We start from the raw sequence: 16,855 nt of genomic DNA on the forward strand, positions 1-16,855 counted from the left end.
GGACAAACTGTTCAAAACAAGGTTTGCAAATGAAAACACATATTTGCCAGAGCTTCGCAAAGGAATTCCATGAAAATAATACCATGTTGGATTCTAGTTCAATTATTTCAGAACTTTTAAGCCATCTGGTAAGGAGCATGAAGGGGAAATTGTAATGGTGAGCTTCGGGAAACAGTTGTAGCCCTCTATAGGAAAGGAAAACCAGGAAGTATTTGAAAGAGATGCTACCAATTGGCTTTTAAGATGCAGAGCTGGGCAGCAACTGTTAAAGTGTTGAAAGAGGACCTGGGAGACCAGGGTTCAAGCATGAAGCCCACTGGGTGACCTTGGAACAGTCATTGTTTCACAGCCTAGCTTGTCTGGATTGAACCTGTGATGTTCTGCATACAAAGGGGATGTTCTATCACTGAGCTATGATCTTTCTCCTTTGAAGCTATCAGACAAGGAACAGAAGCACATGATGTGGCTCTGATTTGCCTGTTGCTTCTCAGAATATTCAGCCTCCCTCCCTTTTCGCTTGTTCCCAGTGGTACAAGACAGCAAGTGCTTACACGGAAAGCAAAGGGAGTCAGTGCTAAAGGAGCATAACCAAAAGCACCCTCAAAAGTCACCTCCATTGCAAGATTTGTTCTGATCAAATGCATTTGAAATGAGAGAAAAATAAGCACCATGCATGCCACCCAACACCCCCATCTCTTTAAATTTGGGGTATGAGATAAATACTTACTGCAACATGCACGGATCATTAATTAGGATTTCCTGGGGTTGTATTGTGTTCTAAATAGCTTACCAGCGGGACAGGAAAAACACACTTTGCAAGAAGCCCCCATCACTCTGTGAAATCCAGGTCCCCATTGAAATCAGGATCAGAAACGCACACTGGGGGAATGGCTTCTGCAGTTTCTATGGGCAAACGGGAATTTCCACTTCCCTCTGAAAAAGAAATAAAAGGAAAGTCACATCCATCGAGTTATCCAGAAGGACCCAGAGGTTCAACAGTGGGTGCTTTATTTGTGTGGTGGAAGTGATGTATGGTGAGAAAGTTTGTGGGGTGTTTTGTGTATGAGTGGGTTTTTTTGTTTTTTGTTTTACTATTGACACAACTGAATTACCTTGGTTAATGTTTTGGTGCTTAGTGAAAGCCATGACCATAGCCAGGACAGAAATGTGACCAAATGTGTAAGTCTTTAAGGTTAGCCAAGGTTCAGAGGGTCATTCCTGGGCCATTTTATCCATCATGGTCATGCTTGTGCAGGATATTAGAAGTGTGTCTGCAGAAGGGTTTTCAATTACATCAGCAAACTGGGCGGGAGGGGCAGAGATAATAGTATCTATGTGAAGGGTACTCTAGAGCCAGGAAGATGAAGGTTGCAATCCTATACACACTAAACTCAGATAAAGCATAGAGACATGCTACTGAGTAGGCATGTACAGGATTGCACTGTTAAATAGCTCACTTCTCTGCCTATTAGTTATTTGTATGACAATTTGCACTGAACAGCACCCTTTGAGCACAAGCTGACCTCAAAATGATTTCTTTTGATTTTCATTTTAGGCTTTAATAGTTTTTCAGCAGGAGGGAGGGGAAACAGAATCACTTCAACCTTAGGAGTCAAACCAGAAGTTAAACATCCTATCCAATTATCCAACCTTTCTTCCAAGAGCTCAAAGTGCCATACACGGTCCTCTTTCCAGCTCATTTTCTCCTCACAAGAACCCTGTGTGGTACGTTAGTTTGAACAGGGTCTCCCTGTCCCATTTCCCTGATGCCTCCAGAAGGCAAGACACAAAGAGTATAGCTCTCTCCTGGTGCTCTGCCCCAAGCAATGGCTATTCAAGGCTATACTATCTCTGACCATGGATGTTCCATATAGACTAGAGTGATCATGGCTGATAGGCTCATATTAATTGGTCGTACACTACAGCTGAACCCATCCATGGGACAAGAGTGGGAGAGAGTGATGGTGTGAGCTAGCCTTTGTTTCATACTGTTATGGCAAAAAGCAATGTCCTACTTTGCTCTTAATTTGCTTCCAGCTGCAAAAGGAAGTTGCTGTGTGATAGATGCACAGTGATTTTTCATAAACAAATCCTGTCTTGTCTCTCTTTCAATCCAGTTTTGGATCTTATGCAAGCATCTGCTTGTCTCCTTTAGTAAAGTGCAATGAAGTGCATCCGAGTTTTAGTTACAGCAGCCACACTGCTCAGCCGAGATGGGAGTTTTTCAGGGGAGGGAAGAGTTCATTTCAAAGGTGACCTGTGGCAAACTATTCAACCCAACCTTCCAAACCTATATTTGCCAAGTATGTTGATCTACTTGTCTGTCAGAGAGTCAAGGTTATGGATGACTTGCAAGCCAGACCTGGCCCTCAACCAAGTTTTCAGCATGTAAATATTGCTCAGCTTCCTTTTGTAGGAAAGTGATGATGAGCATCTGGAGTCTTCAGATAAAATTTATTTTGTTGCTTTCTTGCACATGGCAAAAAAAAAAATAGTCAAGTAGCTCTTGGAGGGATTTTTCAGAAAGCCCACTAGTTCCTCAGTCCCCCTGCGTCAATGACCTCATCCCATGTGAGCACATGAGCTCTTATAACCTTCCTTCAAGGTGGTGTCAATTTTATTTATTAGACGCTGACCATTTATGGAGTGGATCAGATAATTAACTGCCCCCCCCCAAGGTGCAGTCTGGAGAGTAAAGAGGGATGAAGGGACAAATCTATTTCCAGGCCCATCTCTGATTTTGGCCATACTTTAAAACACCAGCACATTCCACCAAATTCTACTGTTTTCAGTGGAACTGCCAAGTCAAGTCTGCTTAGGATCAAGGTGTTAACTTGGCTGAACACACTCTCATAGCAGGTCAAAATTCCCCATATAAATGTAAACAAACACCAACATTCTAGCTGCAGAATTTTTTTATTTATGACATAATTTGGTTCACAGTATACATATAATTCCATTTAACTTTTGACCATGTGTCTGGATACACATAAAGGTCCTTAAATGGTTTCAACATAATTAGTAAACAAGCTTTGAGTACGATTCTTAAATAGAAGGAAACTTTATTTCTATAGAAATAAAATTATCCATTTATGAATCCCAAGGACTCATAATTACAGTGCTTGCCTAAAAAAAAAAGGTTTAATACATGAAATAGCTTTAAAAATATTCTTAGAAAACACACTTATAAATAACTATTACACATTATAAATTTAAATATATAATATTGAATTTAGGACACTATGAAAAGCCATTGTGCATGTTTTAAATTCACCAAAATTTAAGTTAAGATCACAGTGATACTGTCCCGGAATTTATTAAACCCGACCATTGAAACTTGTGAATTTTGTTGGCAGATTGTCCTCTGGGTACACAGTAGGGCCAGTCTTCATTGTTGGTGGTCCATTTAAAAGTTGCCAGTCACAGTTCCGGGCCAACTCTACAGTAAAGATTTTTAGAAGAATCTTTGCAAATTCTTTGCCTACACAGCTTCTCAAGCCCCCTCCAAAAGGGATGAAGCTGAATCGTGAGGAGTCTTCTGGGAAAGGAGACATGAAGCGGTCGGGGTTGAATTCATCTTTGTTGGTGAAAAGCTCCGCAACATCATGTGTGTCACAGATACTGTAAATGACATTCCAACCTTTAGGAATCTGGTAGCCCTACAAGAAACAAGAGATGAAATGAGGACACAAAACAGCGACAATGGGTCACATGTATGGAGCCATTTAGGAGAGATGAACGTCTTTTGAAAGATGATGCACCTCATCACAATGGCATTGGGGAAATGGATTCCAAGGCATGGTCTGGGTTCTACTCACTACATAGATTTACAGGCCATCTTCTTCTATAAAACTAAGGATTGATTTAACAGTGCACCTTTCTGATTTGTCTAACAGCTCCAGCAAGATGACCCAAGCCATCCCCTTACTCACTAAGGGTAATCTACACATGGGAAAGATGCTTCTGTCACCATTCAAAGCTGATCACCTGCTCAGGGAAGACAGAACGAATTCCATGCACCACTTCCTAGGCACATAGGACCTCTTAGGCTTTGGACCTCCAGATGTTACTAAACTACAAATCTCACCAGCCTTTGCAAGCATGGCCAATGGCCAGGAGTGATGGGAGGGTTGAGTTCAGTAACACCTGGAGGGCCAAAGCTGCCCTACACCTGCCACAGGTGATCAGTACCAAGAAAGTTCAGAGGCTACCATGTGTATAAAATGGGGAACAGCTGGTCCTACCATTAGGCAGAGTGAAATGACTGCTTAAGGCAGCAGATATGGGTGGAGAGCAGACAGGGCTTTGAGAATCACATGGCCTGGCCTGCACCCCAATAGCTTGTCTGCTGTGGTCGAGGACTCTCTCAGCACTGAAGTCAGTGCTGGTATCCCTTGGTACATGAAACAGAGCGCTATCTTGCCCTTTGCCTCAAGTAACAAAATGTCTTGGGCTGCCACACTTTCTCTAGAGCTACAGCTAATCTCTGTGAAACATAGCTCTCTAATTTATAATGCCTTAGGATGGCAACAACTTTACTATTATAGAAGGGGGAAAGAGGGCTGCTAGTTCCATACAGGTATTCCTGCACCTTTTGTAAAGCTGCATAGTGGAGATTTTCAGCAGGTAGACTTTCTTCCTAGCATCACACTGGAGAAGTTGCAACTCCCAGAATTCTCTCTTGCACATTTGCAAGAGCACATTGTGCTCAGACTGAAAGGCAAGCATTGGCTAAGTTCCTCATACCAAGGCATAGGAACAGCTTCAAGCACTTACTTTTCTGGCATGACAAATGTCATGAAAAGAGCTAGTTATGTCTGACTTATTCCAATACCAAAAGGAACAGGCTTAAGCACTCTGGAACAGAACAATTTCAATAGGTGCCATTTCCTCCCACACTGTGACTCTACAGAAACTACATCTGTGTAACTTGGACCCACATCATAATCCAAAAAGGACCATTTTCTTTCTCCCCAATAATAGAATCAAAATTGCGTCAGAGAGGGACAGATAAAGCTTATCCCAAGGCATTGCAGCGATGCAGAAACTGTTGGAAGTTTGCTTCTTATAAAAATTCTAACTGTACTTTTTCTTATTAAGGTATGGGCAGTGCAGTTATTGCTGCAATATTTTGTTGTGATGCTAAGCACTAAAAAAGGATCTCCATGGAAAATCAGCAGAACTGAGATGTTATGGAGACTTAATGAAAATGGGCTTTGCCTGCTTACATTTAGCTCAAAAGTCTTGAGAGCCACTCTGAATCCTCCAGGAACTGGTGGACTCAGACGGAGAGTCTCCTTGATGACACAGCCAGTGTACTTCAGTTGCTCCAAGAGTTCCATTTCCAAATGCTTCTCTTGGCTCATGTTGCCCAACAATCCCTGAAAACAAAGGATGTGTCTTGAGTATCAGTGTAGAGAGAAGGCTTAGCGATTCAGCACCCACACCCTACAGGACCATCTGCATTCATGCAATAGGTCCCAAAGCAAGATCCCACGTAGTCACAGGAAAAGAACTTCCAGGATAAGGTCACATTCACGCCATACATTTAAAAAGCAGTATCCATGCAGCATTAAACAGCCATGGTTTCCCACAAAATATTATGGGATCTGTAGTTTGTTATGGGTGCTGAGAGTTGCAAGGAGACCCCTTAATTCCCCTCACAGAACTACCATTCCCAGAGTTCCCTGCGAAGACAGATTGTTTAAAATGGCATGTTAAAAATGACATTTCCCGCCACTTCCTTTTGCACCTGAAAGTGAAAGCAAAGATTTTAGCCCCATTCTGACTTATTTCCTCCACATACTTTTGTTGCCACTTCCTGGTGTTTTGTTTATTTTGTATTTTAGTAAAGATTTCTGCCCACATATTTCCTGGCACAATCTACACGCCACTCAAGTGATGTACTTCCCAATAGCCTGGGAGACCCTTGCTCGGTTTGAAATACACACCTGTAAAGTTTATTTACATGCACGGCACAGACACCTGTTGATTAATGACAGTCACAATAAAATGAGATTTAATCAATTAAATATGGATTGAGGCGTGTTAACAAAACTTATGTAACTATAACAGACTGTTATATTGGTTCCTGGCAGAGTTGGCCCTGCCATTAGACAGCCTCAGGCAGCAACGCCCCCAAGGCAGGAACCCCTCAAGTGGCTTACCTGCCCCACTTCCTCCAGAAGCAGCGCCGGTATCATGGAGATCTTATGGAGAAACCTCATGGTTTGGGTGAGATCTTGCCTGAAATTGGCGCAGATGCCAGTACTGCTTCTCCACCACTGATGGAGGCAGCAGGATGAATTAAGAATGGGCACCATCTGCAGCAGTGGCGGCAGTGGCAGGGCAAGGCGGCATTTCCTGTTTCACCTCTAGCGGTGAAACAGGACACAATGCCCCTGGTTCTTGGCAACAGTTTCCTTTTAAGAGAACAGGGAACGTTTCATCTGCCAGTGATATTTTCTTATATTTGAAAACATTAACCATCTAGAAAAAGACACTGCCCATTTAAACGGGGGATGTCTTTTTTATATTAAAAAAATCATAATATTTTAATTAGTAAAGCTAATCTTTATCTCTTTATATCAGTACTTCTACAAAGGGAAATATTTTATATACACTCTAGTGGATAAGATATACACAAAGAGACCGGCAGAAGTTTGGCATATTCAGTACAGACCTTGGGCAGCAGTCAACTAAATAGTTGCATTACCATACCCAAATCTGCTCCAGAAGATTGGGGAAAACCCCAGAACAGATTTAAGTGGTGAGCTGGGGGAGGTCATTCTGTTGCACAAAGGAGAAATCACCTTAAAAACGTAAAGGTAAAGGACCACTGACAGTTAAGTCCAGTCGCGAACGACTCTGGGGTTGCGGCACTCATCTCACTTTACTGGCCGAGGGAGCCAATGTTTGTCCGCAGAGTTTTCCAGGTGATGTGGCCAGCATGGCTAAGCCACTTCTGGCAAAACCAGAGCAGCACACGGAAACGCCATTTACCTTCCCGCCAGAGCGGTACCTATTTATCTACTTGCACTTTGACGTGCTTTTGAACTGCTAGGTTGGCAGGAGCTGGGACTGGACTGAGCTGAGCTCACCCCGTCACGGGGATTCAAACCGCCGACCTTCCGATGACCAAGTCCAAGAGGCTCAGTGGTTTAGACCACAGCACCAAATGCAACCCCTTTAGCATCATACCTGAGCATCATTCCACCTCTTTATTAATAGCTTTGATAATATGACCAGCCTCATTTGTAATCTGTGCCAGCAGGGTTTCCAAACCAAGTCACCCAGCTCCATTTCCAAGACTGTCTACAGGATCACAGCAGCCTGCTTCATGCACGGTGCAGCCTGACTTCCAAACACTTAGACAACACCCACCTTCTCCTGCAATTCCTTCCTCACTTTCTGCAGCACATCTTGGTGAAGGCCTAGGAAAGTAATCAAGGACGTTGCAGCACTGGCAGTTGTCTCATGCCCAGCAAAAAGAAGCTCCGTCGCAGATTCTTTCAGCTCCTTCAGGTGGAGAGGAAAAACAGGAGAAAGAACATCAGCCTGTACTTTGCACCAGAATCCTTTTACTTCAAGGCTATCACACACACACACAAAGCGGCTGCAGAGGCAAACTTCCCAGGGATACAGATCCCGGTACTTAATGGCCATGTTGTTGTGCTAAGTTCATGGGTGCCTCTTATTGCTCTATTATTATTTTTTGTATTTTACAAATGTCCAGAGACCACGTGTCTTTGGACAGCATAGCATCATTGTAACATATATTTTGCCCAGAGTTTTGCAACAAAAATTGGCTTGTTAGATTGGAAGCAGTAGGAGGGACAGTGGTTACTTCCTGCAAATACCCATCACTATCCCCTTTCAAAATGTGGCCTCCCAAAATTGCTGCTGATCAGTCAATGATTCTTCCTTTCCCCTAAACCCCTCACCATCCAAGCCCCCTTTCCTGCTTTGTCCTCGAAAATCCTCACTGACAAACAGGTCTTCTCCTTCCCCTTCCAGTTCTGCCAGTCTTAACGGTCTATTCTTCTCCCAGTGCTTTCTAGGGCTACCACCTTTCCATTCCACACCTTCCCCCTTGGCTTCAAATTGCACACTCAATATCCACCTGCTCTTCTCCACCTGAATATACCAAAATCCACTCCCTTTACTTTCCACATTCCTTTGACATCTGCATTGCTGATTTAAGAAATGACGGGAGAGGCTGATGCACATAGTTATCAGCCACTCCCTAGTCAGCCACTTTACCCTACTAAAGATGACACCAACTTGCCCTAAAGATGGTTTGATAATGCACAAGAACATGAGGCAGGAGGATAGCAGGTCACACTGCATGGTCTATGGCAGGGTTTCCTAAACTTGGGTCTCCATATGTTTTTGGACTACAGTTCCCATCACTCCTGACTACAGGTCCTGCTAGCTAGGGATGATGAGAGTCCATACAGAGATGGAAAGCCAAATTTGAGAATCCCTGGTCTATGGGATGGTGCAGGGCATGTGAAGGGAGGAAGAGGGGAAATCCCATTGTGCTAGTACTAATCCTTGCACTAGCTGGACTTCCACTTCTGTTCTCTACTGTCACTTTCCATCTGGTTTTCCCACAACAATTGCATCTTGCTGAGTCAAATTCATTAACTATCTGATAATCCCTTGCAATGAGAAGCGAGAAATATTCCACTGACTAAGAGCAGAGTTGAAGAAGGTAGGATACAGAGGGAGCCAAGCAAGTAACGTGGTGATAAACTGGGTCTAAGGCAGTAGAGAGATCAGGGAGGATGGGAGCACAGTATTCACCTTTAAATCGGGCAAGCAGCAAGGATATCATCTTTGAGCTTAGTGAAGTCCATTGCAGAGGAGAAGAGAAAGAAGTCAGGTTGTAAGGCAGGGATGGGGAACTTTTGGTCCTCCAGATGCTCCTGCGCTTAACTTCCCATCAGTCCTAGTCAGCACAGCCAATAGTCAATAATGATGGGATGTCCACCAACATCTGGAGGGCCACAGGTTCCTCATTCCTGTACTGCAGAGTCAAGACAAGAGCGTGGTTGTAAGAGACAGTAGAAGCAAGCACTTTCCAGGAATTAAGAAACATGCAAGAGAAAATGGCTGGTAGTTAGATGTCAGGTTAACACTTATCTGACTCAGCCCTCTAGGTGACACTGCCACTATCATGTTTTAGGAATTGGTTTGGTGTTGGGGAATGTTCTCATTGACCCACCCAGGTGTAGAGCAGGATATAAATGGGCTAAATAAATAAGCAAGAGTGGAGCACAGCACGGGTCTCAAACCCTGTTGTGAATTAAGAGAACAAAGCTGCCATAGGTTTAGCACCCAAGTGTGAACTAGTCCCATGGCTGGGCTGCACCACTTGTGAGTGCATGGGCATAGTCACAATCTGAATATTCCTCCATGCCAAACATAAAAACCCGGCCGCTTTGAAAACTTGGATGTCCAGGTGATGGGTTCTAACCCAGTTTTCCACAAATAGTGATTTCATGGGACAAAGGTATATTATGCATCCTTCTGTGCTTAGTCTAAAAAAACTAAAAACTAAAAACTAAGAAGTTTTAGGAGAAGGGCAGGGTAGCTAAGAAAACTGGAGAGCAGCTCCAGTTGTGCCCACTTCCCACACACTGAGCACTGAGATCCTTATGAGAATTTGAGGACCATAGCAATTCATTGACCAGCCAGTTGTTTAATACTACTACTACTATTACTACTACTAATAGTAATAATAATAATTTTATTATTTGTACCCTGCCCATCTGACTGGGTTACCCCACCACTCTGGGCAGCTTCCAGCATATACAAAAACATATCACTAGGATGCAACTAGCATTTTCACATTGATTTCAGAGGGGCCACCCAACTAACCTTATGCCTGTTGCAACAAGAGGACATCAACTAAAACAAATTAGTCATCATCACCGCCACCACTATTATAATATTCCAACTGCCCACCCCACCCCATGTGCTGAAGCCAGAGAACACAGATCGCTCCTCCTCACCATTTTACTGTCACAGCGACCCTGTAGGATAGGCTGAGAAACAGACTGACCCAAAGTCACTCTCAAGTGGCTTCATGGCTGGGTGGAGATTCAAAGCTCTCTCACTCAGAGTCCAACACTTGTAACCACTACAACCACACTAGCTCTCAAAGAATTCAATTTTCCCTTTAGAACTATGCCTTGTTCCTACAGAACATGCATGCAGCTTTAAAAGCAGCCAATTAAAACTCATGTAATCAACTAAGGTTTCTTAACAGGTGACAGTCCTAATAGGTGGCAACCTTACCTGTAAGCTCAATGGCACTTATTTCTGAACAGACATGTACAGGAATATATATACCCCTAGAGTCCAATGAATGAACATTACTTCAATTCAAAGAAAGGTGGGGTTTTTTATTAAAAAAAACAAAACCCTGAATGGGATGCCAAACATCCAGGCAGGTCACCACCTGAGAAGGCCAGCCCACTGCTTTTCATCACAACATAAAAGGTAAAGGTAAAGGACCCCTGACATATTAAGTCCAGTCTCGGTTGCGGCATTCATCTCGCTTTACTGGCTGAGGGAGCCGACGTTTGTCCGCAGACAGTTTTTCCGGGTCATGTGGTCAGCATGCACCTGGTGACTTTCTGCCTGCTATGCAGCCTTTAAAAACCCAGCCTGGCAACCCTAACTTTGAAAGAGCAGGTGCTTGACTCGGGGGCATTCTAGAGTCCCTGGTGGCTACTAGACCACCTCCAGCACTGGAATCGCCGGCCCCCAAAGCTGAGAGAGAGAGAGAGAGAGAGAGAGAGAGAGAGAGAGAGAGAGAGAGAGAGAGAGAGCCCGGTCAGGATCCCAGCACCTTGGGACCTCTCCCCACCTGCATGTTGAGCTGCTCCCCGTTGCCCTGCGTGTGTTCCATCAGCAACTGCAGCGCGTCCTTGTAGCCGTCGGGGGGCTCCTTCCCGGCCAGCTTCGCCTGGATGCTCTCCTCGATCTTGGCGTGGATGACATCGCGCGCCCTCAAGCCCTGGAAGCAAGAGCGGGAACCCTTCAGAGAGGCGAGCTCCCCTCTCCTGAGCGCCGCTTGCCATGTCCGGGCAGGGGCTCCCCCTCGGGCCACCTCCCTCCCCCACAACCTCTCAGACCACCCTTTACCTTGTAGAGGCCGCTGAAAGGCAAGTCGATGGGCAGCGAGAAGAGGTTGCGGATCATCTCCTCGAAGGCCTCCATGAGGTGCTGCTCGCCGTCCGAGCCCGCCGTCGGGCTGGGCCGGAAGCCCAGTAGGATGCGCATGGCGATGCGGAACATGAGGCGTTTCACCTCCGGGTAAACCAGCAGGCAAGAGCCGCCGCCGCCGGCGCTCACCAGGAGCCATTGGCGCAGGCAGGCGCTCACCTCTTCCTGGATGACCGGCATGTAGTGCTGCAGGGCCTCCCGGGAGAAAGCGCGCATGATTACCTGCGGCGGAAGGAGAGGCGGTTACTTTTAAGGGGACCCTCGCTCGGGAAGAATTTTTTTAAAGAAAAAAAAACCCACAAAGCTAAACAAGTGCTCCAAGTCTGGCGGGAAGCCGCAGCGCTTCGTCCTGCGCTCTTTTGCTTGCCAAGCGGGTCCTCCCACAAAAAATGGCGAGAGGTATTTTTTAAAGAGGTCTGCCCGCCCGCGCTTAAAAACTTTGGTGGCGCGTTTGGCAAGGCCGTGGATTCGAATCCAGAGGGTTGTTTCTTTTTATATATATATTTTATTTAGGATTTTCTTGTTTTACAGAAGTGTAATGCCTCGTATTTTTTTTCCCCTAGGGTGTGATTGTTTGCTTGTGATTGGCTGTGGTGATCTTTGTTTTCGTGTGTGAGTGGGGTGGGTGGGTGTTTTGGATCAGGTTAGCCATATTGATTTGTATGCTGTTGGTGGATTATTGTCATTGTCTTGTTGGGCTGTGTATGTGATAAAGGGGAGCCATACCGGGGTGAAGGTGTCTTCTTCTGTTTGTCCCCGTGTCAGTTTCAGTTTATTAGTTAATTTTTCCAGTAGGGCTGTTTCCCATACTATTTGGTACCATTGGTCCATGCTTACTCCTGACAGGTCTCTCCAGTGTCTGGTTATGCAGAGGGTTGTTTCTGCCTTGCTGCAAGCCAAGACCAGGGGCGCGGAGAGCCAGCCTCGTACCCCCGATTTGAAAGGCACTTGCGTCCAAGTAAGTCTGCTCAGGAGTCGACCCAAATGCAAACAAGTTCCAGGCGCTAAACTCTGCGATTAAGGCTGCAAGCAGATGGCTGGACATCAGAGTAAATCCCACCGAACTCGACGGGGCGGATCGAGGCTCCAAAAGTCCCCAGTTCAAAGCAGAGGAGAGAGAAAGCTGTTGTTTCGCGGTTTTGAGTTAGGAGGCGCCTTTCCAAAAGAAAACCTTCGGAGAAGGACTGTGGGGAGTTGCGGGGGGGGCGTCAACAGTGCGGTTTCCTCCAAATGTCGCTTCGCATTTTGGCACTCCTGCGCCCCACGACTTGAAAGGGAAGAAAGCACCTTTGAAATCAAGGAGACTTCGCCGCGTGGTGTGGAAGGCAGGGGCGCCAAGACCTCTTTTTATTGTCTCTCGATTGCTCCTTTTTACTTCTCGAGGCTATTTATGGAAGGCGCCATTCGTTTTATGGGAGTCGCTTTTATTGGAACGGACTTTCCCCCAGATGTGTTTTAAGCACCCTGGCCTTCTAACCTCGTCCTCTTTCCCTTAGAACTCTTCCCAAGAAAGCCAGAGCCGACCTGTGTTTACGCAGAAATAAAAGCCCATCACTGAACACGTCGGGGATTTCTTTCAGGAAGCAGGCAGGCAGGCAGAGAAACGCGCGCGGGCTTGCAATCCCTGAACACGCTTCGACTGCAGTCCTGCCTGGGAAGAACCCGACGTGAAATCAGTGTGACTTCTGAGTATACGTGCCTAGGATTGAGTTGCTACTAAGAAGAAGCGCGTTCCACAGACCTGCGTGGAATTCTTAAGATTCCAAGTTGAGGCTGAAATCTAGAATTTGGGGGCTCTCTCATTTCAATGAAAATCAGCGCCCTCTCCAAGAGCCGATGGCAGACTTCTGGAGCAGATCCCCCCGCCCCCACTGGCGCCATCGGGGGCAGAAGTCCAGGCCCCCAGTCCGTAAAATGAGCAGAAAGAGGTCCCCACTACACAGCCGGGCTAAGAAAGGAAAAGAATCTTCAGAAGTCCAGAATCAAAAGTCACCTAACGGCTCCACAACTTCCTTCACCCGCGGGCTAGGAGCCACCCCAACCCGTTACACGGAGCCCTTCTCCCTCCAGCCCCACCGAGGCTGGCGTGCCTTTCAGAGAGCTGCCCCCCGCCCCCGCCCCGGAGCTACGGCGGTGCCTCCTTCGTCCGGCAGAGCCGCTCCCCGCTTGCCTTCTTGCGGTGCTTGTGCTGTCCGTCGTGGAGGTTGGAGAGGCAGCCGGCGCCCAGGATGGTGCGCACCGACGCCGGCCACTGGACTGCCACCAGCCGGTGCTCGCCCAGCAGGATGTGGCGCACGTTGTCCACCCCCATCACGCGCACCGTGGGCCGCCCGAAGAGGTGCGTCTTGTAGATGTAGCCGTACTTGCGCCGCTTCAGTTGCAGGAATTTCCGCCGCTGCAAAAAGAGAGCGAAAAGAAGAGGGGTGGATCAATCTGGGGAGCCCAAAGGCACCTGTTTGGTTTGTTTTCTCTTTCTCTCTCCCCCGTCGTCCCTCTTCCTTCTCCTCACCTGCAACACTAACTGCAGCGTCTCCCCGAAAAAGGGCAGCCCCATGGTGCCCGGGGGCAGGGGCAGCGGGCAGCTGGGATCGCGGCCGCGCAGGCAGTACAAGTCCCACAGCTTCACTGCGGCCAGGAAGAGGAGCAGCGGCAGCAGCACGAAGGTGAGCACAGCGCTGGGCAGCAAGGCAGAGAAACCCATGCTGGCCGCCGGGGCCGGGCTGCAGCGAGCGGGGCGGGCACCTGCCGTCAGGCGGGCGGGCAGGCTGGCAGACTTCCCCCGGGGGCTGGCGAGTGAGCGCAAGGGCCCAGCGCCGCGGCGGGGGCCCCCTTTTATAGGCATCCTCGGCCCAGGTCGCTGCCCACTTTACCTTGGGCCGTGCGATCAATTAGTTCACCGAAAGTTCATCCTTAATTGCCCCTCGGGCCCGGCAGGCTCCGCCCCGTCGATGCACTCTGCCTGCCTTGGGCGGGCTTTGCGCTTTCCCAGTCTCCGCCTCTCTCCTGCGCTCTGCAGAAAGCACTTGGGAGCCAGCCGCAGTTGCAAAGCGGATGCTGAGCGCCTCTCCTGCCTCCGCAGATGTCCTCGCAGCCCCCACGCCAAGCCAAGCCAAGCCAGCAGCTTGACTAGGAAAGGCAGGTGCGCTTGGGTCAAGCAGCCGTCTAGGGCGAGCCTAGGCGCAGTGGCTCAGAGGGAGACCTTCGCTGGGTTCCCAATAAGGCCTACTCTCCTGTAAAGGCAGCCAAGTGCTCCGGGGCACATCCAGTGGCTGCCAGCAGGAAGGACCCTGCCCTACGGTTGGAGCGTTTGTGGACACTTATGCGCGCAACGAGGCTGCCGTCTTGAGTAGGCGTACACAGTTGGGTTGCTCTGCTCTAGTCCCAGTTGGTTGCGCTTCAGGCCACTGAAAAGAGCAGGGTTAGTGAGTTGCTCCTAATGCCTCTTCGGATCACCGGGTGGTGGAGCTCAGCACTTTAGGAAGGAAGGAAGCCCAGTGGAACTGGTTGGTCGGTCGGTCGGCGGCGCACCCCACCGCTTCGAAGTGAGCATGCCACACGTTGCGCTAGATCCTGCGCGCACTTGCGCAGATGTAAGCTCCACTCCATTGTTTAGGACTGCATCGCAAAAACAGGCCCGGCGACTCAACCTAAGGCAAGTCAGTCGCGTGCATCCAAGAGCCATTTCAGACGTGCTCCCAGCTCCAATCAACGGCGATGTTTTGCAATACATTAAGAGTCTCCCCCTTCCTCCCGTGCCTTTAAGCTTGGGCTCCAATCCTGTGTTATTTTTATTTTATTTATTTACTATATGTTTTTATACAGCCATTCATCCGTAGATCGCAGGGCGGTTCATAAGAGAAAAACACAAAATACATCATAAAAGCATAATTAAAAATGAACCGATAACCCCCTCCCCCCCCCCGTGCCTTGTCTAGTAGTTCTCTTCGTTTCCATGGTTTGGGAGCCTAGCTTCGATCTTTACTCCGGAGTAAACCATGAGGTCTGCTTCCCAGAGAGGGGCTTTATCTGCTCCTTGTTTTACTGGAGGAGTAAACACGCGTAGGATCGGGCTTGCCCCACTTCGCAAACCGTGCTGTGATCCTGCAGTCCTTCCCTCCCACCCCCGCTAGTAAATTCATAAATTTTGAAGTTGCCCACCCTGCAAAAAACACCAATCCGCACTCGGACAAATAATCCGGTTTCTGTACTAAGGCACTGCTTTGTATTCCTAGACAAATGGCGCTTCCCCATTAAGACGGTGCAACCACAGCCAACTTCTGTTTCTCTAAGATTTATTAATTTGTAAACATTTATTGCTATATCTTTATCCCGCACACTCGAGCAGTTCGCTTCTCCGAACAATCCTGCGGTGTAGATCTGGCAGAAAGGGCAGGTTACCTTAAAGCCGCTTTCAAAACAACTAGACAGGGTGACCAGACCTGGATCAGGCAGCAAGAAGCGATCCCGACTGGCCCAACGCTGGTTCCCTGCCAAATCTCTCTCTCTCTCTCTCTCTCTCTCTCTCTCTCTCTCTCTCTCTCTCTCACACACACACACACACACACACACACACAGGTTTGACCTGAGGGTGCTGCTGCTGTTTGAGAGATCGTCCCAAGGTCACACCGTGAGCAACGTGGAGAGAAAGTCGTGTGTACCAGGGCAAAATCAACTTTTTTCCATCAGTGGGCAGCAGGCACTCACCTCAAATACCAGCTCTTCCTCTCTTTTTAAAAAATACTTCCCTGTTCTAGAGGCCTTTCATAGTCTCGGCACTTGCTGATCCGCATTGTAGTTAAGTCAAGGTGCCTACCTGTATTACACGCGCGACCTGCACCCTACAATTTCCATTGACTTCACTGAAACTTCGGTCAGTATCCTGGCCATAGCAGCCTGGGACAGAAGTCTTATGCACTTACTGGAGAGAAAGTTGGACTTTTTGCTGTGCAAAGATGCATTGGATAGAGCCATGAGGATCTAACCCTCTGTTAGTAATTCCTCCCACCGAACCAATTGCTTACACAATTAAATTCCATGGAGCTTTCTCTCAAATACTGTATATAGAAAGCTTTCTCTCAAATAACTAGAAAGCTCCATGGAATTTAATTGTGTAAGCAATTGGTTCGGTGGATGGAATTACTTTCTAGCTTCTTAATTTTGCTCCCTCTCCAGGCAGCCCGTTAGTGTGTTGCAGGAGATACTTAAATATAGGCTACAACCTTGCAAACACTTACCTCAGAGTAGCCACACACACAGCCCCAACTGAATACTGGGGGACTTATTTCTGAATAGGGAATCATCGGATTAGGTTGTCAGTTCTCTAATCTGCCCCGATCCAATAACAGAGTTGGCCCTTGATTTTTTTCAAAGACTTTGGGGGACCCTGGGATCATCTATTTGAGCCTGCGCAGAGCACACTACTGCTGGTACCCACCCTTTGTTTTGTTTGCTTTTGCTAACATCCAAGCAGAAGAAGAACGCTGTGGAACAGCAAAGCTTGCGAACTTCTTTGCGTTCTTTTAGCTGGGCTCCTAACAGAACGGAAGCATTGCCTTTCTCCTAAAGGATCGCTTGAGCACATTTCTTCTTCAAATGAGGGGGGTCCAGTTTGGAGGTG

General features: G+C 47.4%; 1 protein-coding gene across 1 annotated transcript; it reads right to left on the reverse strand.

Moving 5' to 3' along the window:
• Nucleotides 1–2,917: 2,917 nt before the first annotated feature.
• On the reverse strand, nucleotides 2,918–14,279 carry LOC128414059 (cytochrome P450 26A1). Its single transcript, XM_053388733.1, has 7 exons — nucleotides 13,748–14,279; nucleotides 13,409–13,633; nucleotides 11,158–11,460; nucleotides 10,880–11,029; nucleotides 7,384–7,518; nucleotides 5,229–5,381; nucleotides 2,918–3,659 (listed from the first exon to the last, which is right to left on the reverse strand). The coding sequence occupies exons 1-7, from the start codon at nucleotides 14,078–14,080 to the stop codon at nucleotides 3,318–3,320; spliced, it is 1,641 nt and encodes a 546-aa protein (XP_053244708.1). The 5' UTR covers nucleotides 14,081–14,279; the 3' UTR covers nucleotides 2,918–3,317.
• Between the last annotated feature and the right edge of the window lie 2,576 nt (nucleotides 14,280–16,855).

The sequence above is a fragment of the Podarcis raffonei genome, chromosome 5 (genome assembly GCF_027172205.1).
Source record: "Podarcis raffonei isolate rPodRaf1 chromosome 5, rPodRaf1.pri, whole genome shotgun sequence".
NCBI classification, from domain to species: domain Eukaryota; kingdom Metazoa; phylum Chordata; class Lepidosauria; order Squamata; family Lacertidae; genus Podarcis; species Podarcis raffonei.

Excerpts from the sequence above, each read along its gene's own strand:
- LOC128414059 (XM_053388733.1), bottom strand. The coding sequence starts at position 14,080 with ATGCCTATAAAAGGGGGCCCCCGCCGCGGCGCTGGGCCCTTGCGCTCA. Across the intron at positions 13,634-13,747 it reads CGCTGCAGTTAGTGTTGCAG|CGGCGGAAATTCCTGCAACT; the intron begins GTGAGGAGAAGG and ends CTCTTTTTGCAG. Across the intron at positions 11,461-13,408 it reads AGCACAAGCACCGCAAGAAG|GTAATCATGCGCGCTTTCTC; the intron begins GCAAGCGGGGAG and ends CTTCCGCCGCAG.